At 32.4% G+C, this 12,426-nt stretch overlaps 1 protein-coding gene across 1 annotated transcript in view; it reads left to right on the top strand.

Annotated features, from left to right (window-relative positions):
* MTX2 (metaxin 2) overlaps positions 1–12,426 on the top strand; it is a 59,230-nt gene that overhangs the window by 20,477 nt on the left and 26,327 nt on the right. The window contains exons 2-3 of the mRNA XM_054562590.1: positions 3,869–3,916; positions 4,907–4,953. Coding sequence (XP_054418565.1) covers positions 3,869–3,916; positions 4,907–4,953 — 95 coding nt within the window. The remainder of the gene's footprint in view (positions 1–3,868; positions 3,917–4,906; positions 4,954–12,426) is intronic.

Genomic DNA, 12,426 nt, shown 5'->3' on the forward strand with positions numbered 1-12,426 from the left:
CCTAGGAGCCACACGAACTGTTGTGGGGCTCTTTATTCCAAGAGCCATACAAACTTTAAGCATAAAGTTTACTTTTGATGTACTATTAATATCTGTAACTTGCACCTTGACAACATTAAACAACATTCTGTCTCAGTCCCTGTTTGCTGCCAGCCTTCTTTTCACCTTCTGTATCTATTTTAAGGCTGGCCCTTCCCTAAGGCTTAAAAAGGCATTTCATATCAGAGAGTGCTTTTGATGGTAGAAATTGAGCATAGGATGGGTGATTTATGAAATTTTATTCACTATTGAATTAGTCTGTGGTCTAAAACATTTTAGGTTGAATAAAGTAAAACTTGTTTGTGGTGAAAATGTTTTATTATTGTTTAAAATGGTTTTCTTCTTAAATATTACAGGTTTTTAAGTCTCCTGTTAGCACTATAATTTTAAGTTCTTAATTTTTCTCACGTGGTCAGAACCAAGGAGTGGGTATTGACTTGCCCAACCTTGGGAAAGAGAAGTGGGGAAGTTGTATTTTTGGACTTTGTCTTTCACATTATAGGCTTTCTCAGTAAAAAGGCTTTAATATAATATTACCCAAACCAGGAAGTAGGCCTTGTACTTTATGTGTGGACAATAATGCTTATGATTCATGGACTTACTGATGAAGGCAGTTGTAGAGCTCATTTCCTAGATGGAAACCTATGTGGCTGATTTGTAGATCCACACACACGCATCTTAGGATTTTAACTTTGGACTTTCTATTGAATAACATGCTAGCCATTTCTTGTCCGTGTCATGTTTAAAATGTAATTACCTGAGCTGGTTTATGTAGGCAACACATTTAAATCAGTGATACTTGTATACTCTGAGCTGCTCATGGGTGAGATAGGCTGACGATCATTTCCCGCCTCTTTTGCCATTTCTTGGCTCCTTGTCTGTGGATGCACTGGAATTTCAGGCTGTTAAAATAACATGATTGTATAGGTTCCTATCACTCTTCTGCCTTCTCTTTTTAAGTGGTAGGTTCTATTTGTGAAGGTAACATCAGACATTTTAGCAGTTACTTTCTGAGAATTTATTTTCAGTAATGATTTCTGAGTTGGAACATACTTTGCATCTTGGATCAAGAAAAACATACCACTTTGACCCCCATTTTCAGCTTTAGGTTCTTAATAACAGCTTTTAGTATTTGTAAGCAACTTCTTTATTTTATTTTCAGTCAGGTAATGTGTTGCAAGATTTCTTTTACTTTCACATATGTCCGATGTAATAGATCTGGAGAATCCATAGGGGTGATGATAAATTCACATTTAAAACTTTTTTAAATTTATTTGTGAGAGAGAGGGGAAGTAAGGAAGAAAGGGAGAGAAGCATTGATGTGCTAGAGAAACATTGGTTGGCTGCCTCTCATCTGCCTCTAGTTGGGGACCTGGCCCACAACTCAGCCATGTGCCCCAAGTAGGAATCGGACTGGCGACCTTTCAGTTTGTAGGCTGGCATTCAAGCCTCTGAGCCACACCAGCCAGAGTGATAAATTAACTTTTAACTGGAATTACTGAACACATAAATTACTGCCTGTATGAGAACTCTTTGTATTGCAGAGTAGTGAGGTAGTTTTTGACTTATCAAACAACACAAATTATATTCAGCATATATTTAATGCTAAGGGTACAGTATTCCATTGTTTAAAAAATTTTTAATCTATGTCTAGTATCTATACAAAACAGCTAACAGTTAAAATTACCAGAATATTTAATTAGAACACCTCATTTCTTTAACATAGTTGATAATATTATTAAGTCCAGTAAAATTTTGGTTAGCCAGAATATTTAGGGAATACAGTGCTAGGTTTAACTAAAATATCCCTTTTCTTTCATTCCATGCACAATTAATGAACACCATCTATGTGCACAACATAGTACAGTGTAGCATATAACACATATGTCCTCAAGGAACTTAGTTTTATTATCTTTGCAATTTTTGCAAATTTTATTTCTATGCTTCATTTCTTTAATAATAATAATAATATAACGCATATAATTGAATCTTTGATGATGTAGGACCTTATAATGAATGAACCTCATTGTATTGTTTCTCATACAAGTGTAAACAGTGTAGGTGTGCTGACCATACAATTTATCCTAAAAGGTTATTTTTGAGTAATTTGCTGATGTCAGCTTGTTTTTGTTTTCCTGACTTTTACAAAACCATGTTACAAAGGTTAATTGAGTCCTTACTAAAATTTACTTTCTTAAAAAGCTTACAATAACATAATGCACTTTTAGTTTTACAGCCTTTTTTGTATGTGAGTTGAAACTCAGTAGCCTTTACATATATGTATAATATTGTGGCTAAAAGCATACAAAACTATGTATGGTTCATTGTTTGCTAGATGATTTCATGGTATTACTCAAGTATGAGTTTAATTTTATATATCCTAAAAGCAATAATAGCATTTATAATTTATAATACTACTAGTATGTTTTCCTTTTCGTTCTAACGTGTAAATAAAAGCAAACTAAGGGGTCCCATTATCTCTGGGACTGTTTTAGTGCATTTTAAATGGTCATAAGAAAAAAATGCTTCATATATATTTATGTATTTTTTTAAATACTCACTCAAGGACATTTTTTAATTGCTTTGAGAGAGAGAGGAAGAGAGGGAGAGAAATGATGTGAGGGAGAAACATGGATTGGTTGCCTCCCATACGCGCTCAGACCAGGATTGTACTTATGCTCCTGGACTAGAATCAAACCCTATACCCAGATACATGCCCTGACCGAGGATCAAACCCACGGCCTTTCAGTTACAGGACAACAGTCCAACCAACTGAGCCACACCAGCCAGGGCACATACATAAATTTTTTTAAAAAATCAGCTACGGCTATACACTAAAAAATAACGTGTTTCTATGTCACAGAAACTAGATTAGTTAAAACACTAAGAAAATACTAATTATTATTAGATTTCATATGTTTAATTTACTTTTTTCCTGAGAGTGAATGTGTTAGAATTGGTTATTCTGATGTTTTATGGCTTTTACAAAGAATTCAACAGATGACATCCCGTATAATCTATCAGTGGAGACACTAATTCTTAAGTGCAGTTGATTAGACAAAATTTACACCTAGTGCTTTTTCCAAGCACTGGTAGCTTGCTAATACTCTCTTTGTAGCTAGCCAGAGTCTTATGTAGACGAACGGTTAAGAGTCAAGATCAATCCTAGCTTTAGGCCTAAGATTAACTTTACCAGCCTTATTTGACACTGTAGGTAATTATTGTTTCATCATACTACTGTCCTTTGATTTTGTTGGGTGGTGGTGGAGGGGTCAAGGCAATGAAATGTTCTAGAATACAACTGGATTCCTCTGTATGTTTAAATGCTACCAGTTTTTAAGGCAACGTGCACAGCATCATACAGATATGTTTGAGTCATTTGTGCATTGTTGTCTGTTTGAAAATTTATGTTGTTAAACATTTACAATTTCACTATTTTTTTATAGTGAACCTAAATTCAGTATTTTTTATGTGTATAAGTAACGTTTTAGAAATGTCTGTGTTTGAAGGAGGCTAAATGAATAGTAGCATATGGGCTGTTTCATTTTTTCAATTTTTACTTTTGATTGGGTAAGATGTCTTCTGCTTCCTCCTCATAAAAAACAGAAATTACCACCAAACAATAAACCAAACATTCATTTAAAACATTATCTAACCTACTTACACAGGTTACCATTGAACCTAAGGTAGTGTGATTAGTTGCCACAGTTAAGGTAAACGTGGCAATTGGCCTTAAGAGCTCTAGGCCAATGTATGTGCTTATTAGTTTGGTTGGTTATTCATGTGTTTTTGCCCTATGTGCCTAATTATCATTGTCTTGTTTCCGCAGCTGCAGAACCTTGGCCTGAAAATGCTACATTATATCAGCAACTGAAAGGTAGGAACTTGTTCACAATTAAAAATGGCTTTCCATCAAAATATATTTATTACCAAAAAAAGTCCCTCAATAATATAATTTACTGCAGGGAGAACATACAACATAAAGAAAGGAGATTCCCTTGTGTAATTTGTCTAAGAGATTTTGCCTAAACTTGTATCTGCCAGTGTAAACCAACTATTCATGGCTTATAAGGTCCTTAGTTTATTATTGACTCATTATATTGGCTGCTGTAGGCAGTGTAAAATGATGTGGTTGCAGGAGCAGTTGGCAGATTTACTGCACCAATAGCTGACACAGCAGATTTTTGAAGTCCTGTGGTAAAGTGGGCTCTCAGTAAAAAGGAACTGTTAAAATGTATAGGCTAGGATGGTTCAGGCTCCCTTTAGCAGCTCTTCATATATCATCAGATCACATTATGGACCCCATTTGGGGCTCAGCAGCCTGCTACAATTGTCAGAAGACTGCAAAGTAATGAAGACTAATAGGCAGCAGCCCTAGTCTTCTAAGCATGGAATTTTTATTGCAGCGAACTTGTCATCTTTCTTTTGTGTGACAGACCTAGACACTGTGCAATATTAACTACAAGCTGGTTTTATATGGTCCTGAATGGCTTTACTTTTAACTAGGGAGGTAGATACAAATAGTACTTAATTTTTAAATATACTTAATTTTGATGAAAAGAGGAGGACTATATTTTGAAAACTTGAAAAATGAATTTGTTTTTAAATGAGCGATTTTAATTACATATTGCTGATAAAATGTGATAAATGATCAGTTTTAGAGGAAATAGTCTTGTTTTATCATTATTTACATACTATGATAATATAATCAAAATTATAATTACACAATAACATTGATACAGAACTTCATAATTATGTTAGTGAAAGGCTATATCTCTTTAAAAATAGGAGTCTTTTTTTAAAAATGAAAATATATCTTGTTTAACAATCACACTTTTGACTCAAACCTTTTATTGTGTTTCTGCAGGGGAGCAAATTTTGCTTTCTGACAATGCAGCTTCTCTTGCTGTGCAGGTAAATATATAAATAACGTAATATTCTTTCACTTTGAGTTGCAATTTTTCCCCCCTAGACAATCTGATATAGTTTGTTTAGAATTTTTCTGTGTGATTTACAATTATCAATAGCATCTCTTCTCTGAAGGGTAATTTTATTGTGTAATATTATTCAGTTAATTGTTGTCAGTATATAATATAAACATTAAAATCTTCATTATTCATTCTTTTTATAAAAAGTCACTTCTGTTTCTTAGGATTTTTGCTTTTGGCTAGATATGATGATATTGATTTTTGGGGGATGATATGTTCATTTATAGACACAGAGTTATTTTCTAACTTACTTGTAAAGATTTATCCTATTTTAAAGCATCATTTTCTCATTGTACTGATTCTAGCATTAATCCATTTGGTAATCTTGAAGCGGACATATTCTTCTCTAGTCATTTTTATATACTTATTGATTATATTAGTGTCTATTATCGCCAAACCACTTATTGAATACAATAGCCCTTTAAGTTGTATATCACAGTTGTGCAATCCAAAAAAGATTAGTGGCTCTGTAAACTTTAAACTGCACTATAGGAAGACTAGGATGCTTGGGGATTGTTGGCTTTAAAAAAAAAAGAGAGAAATGTCTATGTAGATTGTAGAATTATAATTATTCAAACATTTTAACTTAGCTGCTGTTTCTTTAGTTAGCTTACATATTTTGAATCAAAAAGAGGATTTTGGTTTTTTGGTTTAGCATGTAAAAGATAAAAGAGAAATTTAAGATGTGATATTTATATTGGAGAGGAGACTGAGCATTTTGTGGACAGAAAGGGAAAAAAAGGAACTGTGAACTTTTCCTGTGTTCTGGACAAGATGCTAGGTGCTTGGTTATCCCATTATATTTCTTATTTAACTTAATAACCTCTAAGCTTAATAACTATGTCTGATACATAGTATGTCATTCAGTACATTTGTGTTTTGTTTAAGGCAGGGAAAGCAGGAGAGATAGAAATAATGTGTTGGACAATAATTTATTTGAGTCTGAGTATCTTAAGTATCTTTTTAGAAAATTTATATCTTTTTACCAATAATATAAATTGTGTTTATTTTATTTATCTACCTTTATTTTATCTTTAGGTACTAGTATTATAACTAGTGCATTTTCTTACATTAACTTTTGAGAAGCAGAAATTTTAGTTGGTTATATGAAATAAATACGGATTTTATACTACTTTAAATTTTTTTTCAATTAAAATCATTTATTTATTTTTGGTGAGGGAGCTGGAATTTAAGTTTAGCTTTCAAATACTAATAATATAGGGCCTAGAATATATAATGTAGTCAGTGAATGTTGAATGAAGGGTTTATAAGTGTGGTAAAAGAAGTCTTGCCTGATAATTGATAGCATCCATAAATTATTTGCTGTGTAAAACTAGTATTTTCAATCTTTATAGCTTTGAAAAGATGGCTCGGGGCACAGTGAATACTTTAGTTGAAGCGCTAATTCTTAACCCTTTTTTTAATTGCCACTTTTGAGATAACTCTTTCAGGATGTGATGAAACACATTCCAGCGCACACATACAAATAAAAACATATCCAGACTATTCTGCATATGGTTTCAGTAAGTCTACTGGTCTTTCTGCTAAAGCTGTCTGGGAATCCCCTATAAAGAGCCCCTAAAACTAAAGAATAGTAGCTTAGGAAGCACTGAAGTAATTTTCACAAAGAAGGAAGGTATCTTGGGTGGAAATAGGCCACTGGTTCTTAAAAGGAGATTTCTACCTCACAGGGGACATTTGACCATGTTTGGACGTTTTTGGTTGTCAGAGCTGTGGGGAAGGGTGATACTAGCATCTATCAAATAGATGCCAGGGATGCTGTTAAACATCTTAAAATGTATAAGACAGTCTCTCCAAATTAAGAACTAACCAGCCCCAAATGTAGATAGAGTCAATGATGAGAAATCCTGGAATAGATGGTTTAACTAGTTTTTATTACAAACTAAAATATTGGTATATTACTGATAAAAAAATTAACGCCTTAAATAATCTGCAGAAGGGAAAAAGAAATCTTTGTGTATACTTTATTTAGCAACTCTATTTTTATGGTTCCTGTTAATTTGCTTTCTCACCATGGCTTCTCAAATCATAGTTGCAATTAAGAATAAAACCAGGAAAAAAAGGAACCTTTCAAAATGCAGAATTTTGCTTAACATTTTCAATTTTTTGTTATCCTACATATGTCACTTAGATGATAAATTAACCAGCATATATTAAAAATTCTTGGTTTTCTTCAATATTCTTTGGCTTGACAGCTGATAGTAGCCATGACTATAAATGTGACTTTTCCAGATATCTGATGTAAACTTTATGGAACAATTTTCATCTATATAGTGGACCAGTATCTTTTTAGAAGAATCAGTTAAATGTACAAAATTGATCAAAACAATGTGACAGGTATCCATAAACTGGATATTTTCTAGAAGATACCAGATATCAGACATCAGATATTTTAATAGTCTGCTAGTTAAGCCATCAGGAAATTTAAATTACCACATAGACTTGGCATTTATTATACCCCTGAAACTAAGTGGTTAGATCTTTTTTGATTAAAGGGATCTTTATGCTTTCAGTTTAAAAGAAAATGAATATTTTTCTCATGGCTGTATTTCCTCCCAGATTTGCTTTCCTCTCCTCATCCACAAAGCATTGGTATTACCTCAACTGTTTTCCTGGTAAAATAATCTTGTGTGTTGAATATAGTGAAGTATTAGTGAATTGTGTGTTCCTCTGATTTTCATAATATATTATGTTGTGTGTGTGTGTATATATATCCACACATGCACACATATAACTAACTATATATATTCTTATGAGGTCTGTCCAGAAAGTATCCAGCTATGTACTATGAAAAATAGACACATTTATTGAAGACGATACAAGATTTAAGAAACATTGACAATGATACCTCAGTCCCCTTCAAAGTAGGCACATTGAGATCTCACAATTCTCCCAATCACCATCAGCTGCCCCATTGTATTTTCCTGAATCTCATTGATGGTTGAAATCCCTTCCCTTTCAGAAGTGATTTTAATTTTGGGAAAAGCCAGAGGTCACAGGGTGACAAATCTGGGCTGTAGGGGAACTGAGTCACCTGGGCAATTTGATGTTTTACCAAAACACTCTCTAGGAGATGTGTTGCATGAGTGGGCATGTTGTCATGATGAAGCTGCCAATCACCAGTTGCTCATAGCTGTGGCCTTCTGCATCATCCAAATAGTTTCTGCAGAGGAACATTCAAGCTTAATGCAAAATTTGATGTAGATTCATTGCTCTACTTGCTCAGTCATTTTGAATGTGACATTTACACAGTACACATGCTCACTCAACCGGTCCACCTACCCCCTCTGCTTAGTACAGTGAAGTCATCATTGTTCACACATGCGCATTCCAGTCCATTCACTTTGGCTGCCAGGTTTCATTGATGCCATGCAAATCTTTCTCGTTATATTAACAGTGGTAGGACTTTTTCCAGACAGAGCTCATATATATGGCATTACACACATACACAGAATGAGAGAGAGAGAAACCTTCCATTTCATACTTTTACCTTGAACACTTAAGCTTGTATTGATTGATAAAACAACTTTGATAATAATTTTCTGTTGTTCCTCTCACCCCTGAACCTAAACCAACTATCTGATAGATATGTAATGAATATAATGTGGGCCACATATGTAGTTTAAAATTTTGTAGTAGTCCCGTTAACAAAAGTAAAAAGCAACAGGTGAAATTAATTTTAATAATATATTTTATTTAACCCAGTGTATCCAGATATTATCATTTTAACATGTAATTAATACAAAATTTATTAATGAGATATTTTACATTTTTTATATTAAGTTCAAAATCTGATGTGTATTTTACACTTATAGCACATTGCAATTTGTGCTATTGAAGTGTTCAATAGCTACATATAGCTGGTGGCTCTTGTATTGCTAACACATGTCTAGAAATACAGTATGAAGAAATACATGTAAACTCTACAAGTTTTCTGCAAAAAAAATGTTTTATTTGATTTTCTTCAAATGCTGTCTCTTATAGCAGATTCCACAAATGAAACGGGCAGTTGATTTCTGTTCCAAATACAGCAAATCTTAAACAGTACCTTTGTTTCAAGTTTTCTCATGTGCAAGATGTAATAGATGATGGAGATACAGTAGAAGCCATCCTCTTGGGTGTCGTGAGGACATTGTGAGTGTGTTAATGTATTTAAAGCACTTAGAAAAAGTACCTGGCGTATTGTAAATATGTTCTGCATGTTGTTACTATTTTCTCTCCTGATTCTTTGACAGAAGTACCATCAATGTCAGCAGGAGGAATGGAAGCTTGCGGGCTTTGTAATGCTTAAAAACATTGAAGTAGTTAGAATAAATGTTAGGACATATTTGAATTTGTGTGAGCATTAATAAGTTTTATAATCATGCTTTTATTCCATACCTAAAAATGTTAAAATTGAATGCTTTAATGAAACAAAATATTATTTTAATAATACTGAATAAGATTTGTTTTAAAATTGAATATTTACTGAATGCTTTTATTGTGAAAGGCATTCTAATGTATCTCATTACATTAAAATTTTAAAGTATCTCATTCAGTCCTTAGTATACCACTGCAGTAAGGTAACCTCATTTTAAAGATGTGGAAACTGAAGCTTAAAGTTCTACTCAAGGTCATAGAGCCCAGAAATTGTGGAGGTAAACAGATGACAGTATTGGTGAGTGCCTACCATTTGCTCATCATGGTGCTGAGCACTTATTAACTCATTTAATCCTTATAACAACTGTATGAGGTAGGTACTATTATAATTCCAAATCTGCAGATAATGTTAGGGAGAATAATAATAATAATGTAGCTAGAATATACATAGCATATATCTTTGTGCCAGATATTGTTTTATGTACTTCAAGTATCATAGATAATCCTCACACACAGCAACCCTATGAGGTAGGTAGTATTATTATTCCCATATTACAGATTAGGAAACTGAGGCAGAGAGGTTAAGCAATTACCTCAAAGTTATATAAGTAGTACTCATCCACACTCATGACATTTGCTGCATATCATTCAGTCCTTTGATACAGATCTTTGAATTTTTATTAAAAAATAAGTGGGTTTTTAATTCAGAAATTGTTTCTGACATTTCCTAGCAAATTATATCTTATAATTTATAGATTATATTAAGATGTGAAAGATAAACATGCCTCAGTTTTTGGATCTTTGAAATGTGGATAAACACAGTCTTGCCTATATTAGGAGTTTTTGTGAAGTTCAAGTTTGGTAATAAATGGAAAATCCTTTTAAAAAAGTAAAAGCAATAGAAACAAGATGATGTTAAATGCTGAATTAGTGCCTATTTTAACTTCAGAGATTTATATACATATATTTTAATGTCTTTATATAATAAAGTATTACTTCCTAGTCAGTTTTAAAGAAGATTTTGTTTAGTATATATGAAGCTAATTTAAAAAGAAACCTGTTTTGTTTTTGTTTTTCTTTTTTTGGTATGGGTTAATCTAAATATTTTAAAGTTTGAATTTATTTTTAGAGAGTGTTTCAAGCTGATAATTATTATGAGAATGTTGCATGAAAGAGTAGCATTAGTTTTTCCTTCAAGTAAGAATAACAGTTAAGCTCAGATTAAGGGAAATATCCCTGTTTCGTTTTATATTCTCATTTTTCCCTTCCCTTTGTGAATACTTTATGTCTAAAAATGAAAGGGAAGCAACAGAAAAAAAACCCCCAGTATTCTTTCTGTTGAGTATGTTGTATCATTACAAAAAGTCAGCATTTTTATAGGCTCCATTAATGCTGGGCCATGAACACTAACATGTCAGATCTGCTGATAGTTAGCTGACCCTTGCTTTTTCCTTTTAGCAAATGATGCTTTTTAGGTGGACATATTAATTAGTGGTTAAATAGTGATATCCTAGCGTAGTGATTGGGGAAGAACAGAGGGAGGAGTATTCCTCCTGCCAACATGGCGGTTGTTGCATTGAAGAAACATCTGTGATGATGAAAATGCTGTATAGCAGATGGCCACAGTGGACAGCTCACCTCCACCATTTTGGAGGAAATGATTTTGAATTTTCACTTTAGTTGGATACCTTTTGAACAAGTTGTTTATGGTTGTATGTAATTTTTTGTTTCAGTTTAATTTAAACCTGATGTAAATACAAGTAGGATGACACCAGTGAATATATTTTAATATGGAATTAATAGAATACTATTTTATGGAAAACATTTAAAAATTGATATCTTTTTAAAAATTTCATAAAGTATAAAATTTTAGTCTCTTAACATTTGTTCATCCTTCCCACTTTATTAATGCATTGCAAAATTAGCCTTCTGTATTCACTTTCAGGATTAGGAGAAGAAAAGGAAAGCTAAGGAATAGAGAGAATTTAGTGAACATTTATCACATATGGGGATTTGTAAAATCCTTTTCAGTATTCTAAAATGAGCAAAATGGAGGCTGCAGATGTTTCCTTGATATCACTGTTTAAATTTTTTAGATTGAATATCTTACCACCTTTTATATACCAGAAATATACAAGCATTTTTGTGACTTATGCTTATAATAAATATGTGGAATGATTTAAATATATAAAACTTAAATGGCAAACAATTTAGTAGATCAAAACAATGCTCATTATCAGTATTAATCTGTCAATGCATAAATGGTATGTTATATAAAATATTTAGTTTTACTGGATTTGTCAAAATGAAGAATATTCAAAATAGAATTAGATGACCATTAGAGTTATTTTTAGTATTTAGTGAAATAATGGAAATTGGTTATATAGAATAATGGTTTGCTAATATAAATGTCTATTTAACTTAGCAAAAATTCATATTCCTGTAATTCTGAGAGATTGCAAGTTACAATAAAATATCAATTGTATACTTTTCTGCTTAAAAAGTAAATAACAAGCAGGATTTTAAAGTTTGTTTCTGTTAAACAGAGCAATAAAGACATAGCAGTTAAGATAAAAAAATGACAGTCTGTTTTTTCAACAGAAAGAGGCAAGAATTCTTCATTATTAGATATACAGTATCAACATAATTGATCTAGTAGCATTATATTTGAGCTGAAAATACACTTAAATTTGAGGCCATACACTACCCTGTGTGAGTGAAACATCTTTCATATAGTTCTAAGATGAAATTACCCTTGAATGAATAGCATCTTCATTTATCTTCAAACCTCTTCTGTGCTTTTAGTGAATCTACTCTTTCAACATTCTACAGCAAGAATTACATTATACCATTATACCAGAGTACTTCTGCAGTGTGAAATAGATTGGTTTGGAAAATGAACATGGCTTTGCTATAAATTACATTCCCAGGTACAAAGGAGTTTGTTATTTTGTTTAAAATAGTCACAAATATAATTAAGGTCTTAATTTATGTTAAACTACAAATATGGCTATTACTT

This window comes from Pteronotus mesoamericanus, unplaced genomic scaffold (genome assembly GCF_021234165.1).
Source record: "Pteronotus mesoamericanus isolate MK-2021 breed Mesoamerican mustached bat unplaced genomic scaffold, CSHL_Meso_final scaffold_651, whole genome shotgun sequence".
NCBI lineage: Eukaryota > Metazoa > Chordata > Mammalia > Chiroptera > Mormoopidae > Pteronotus > Pteronotus mesoamericanus.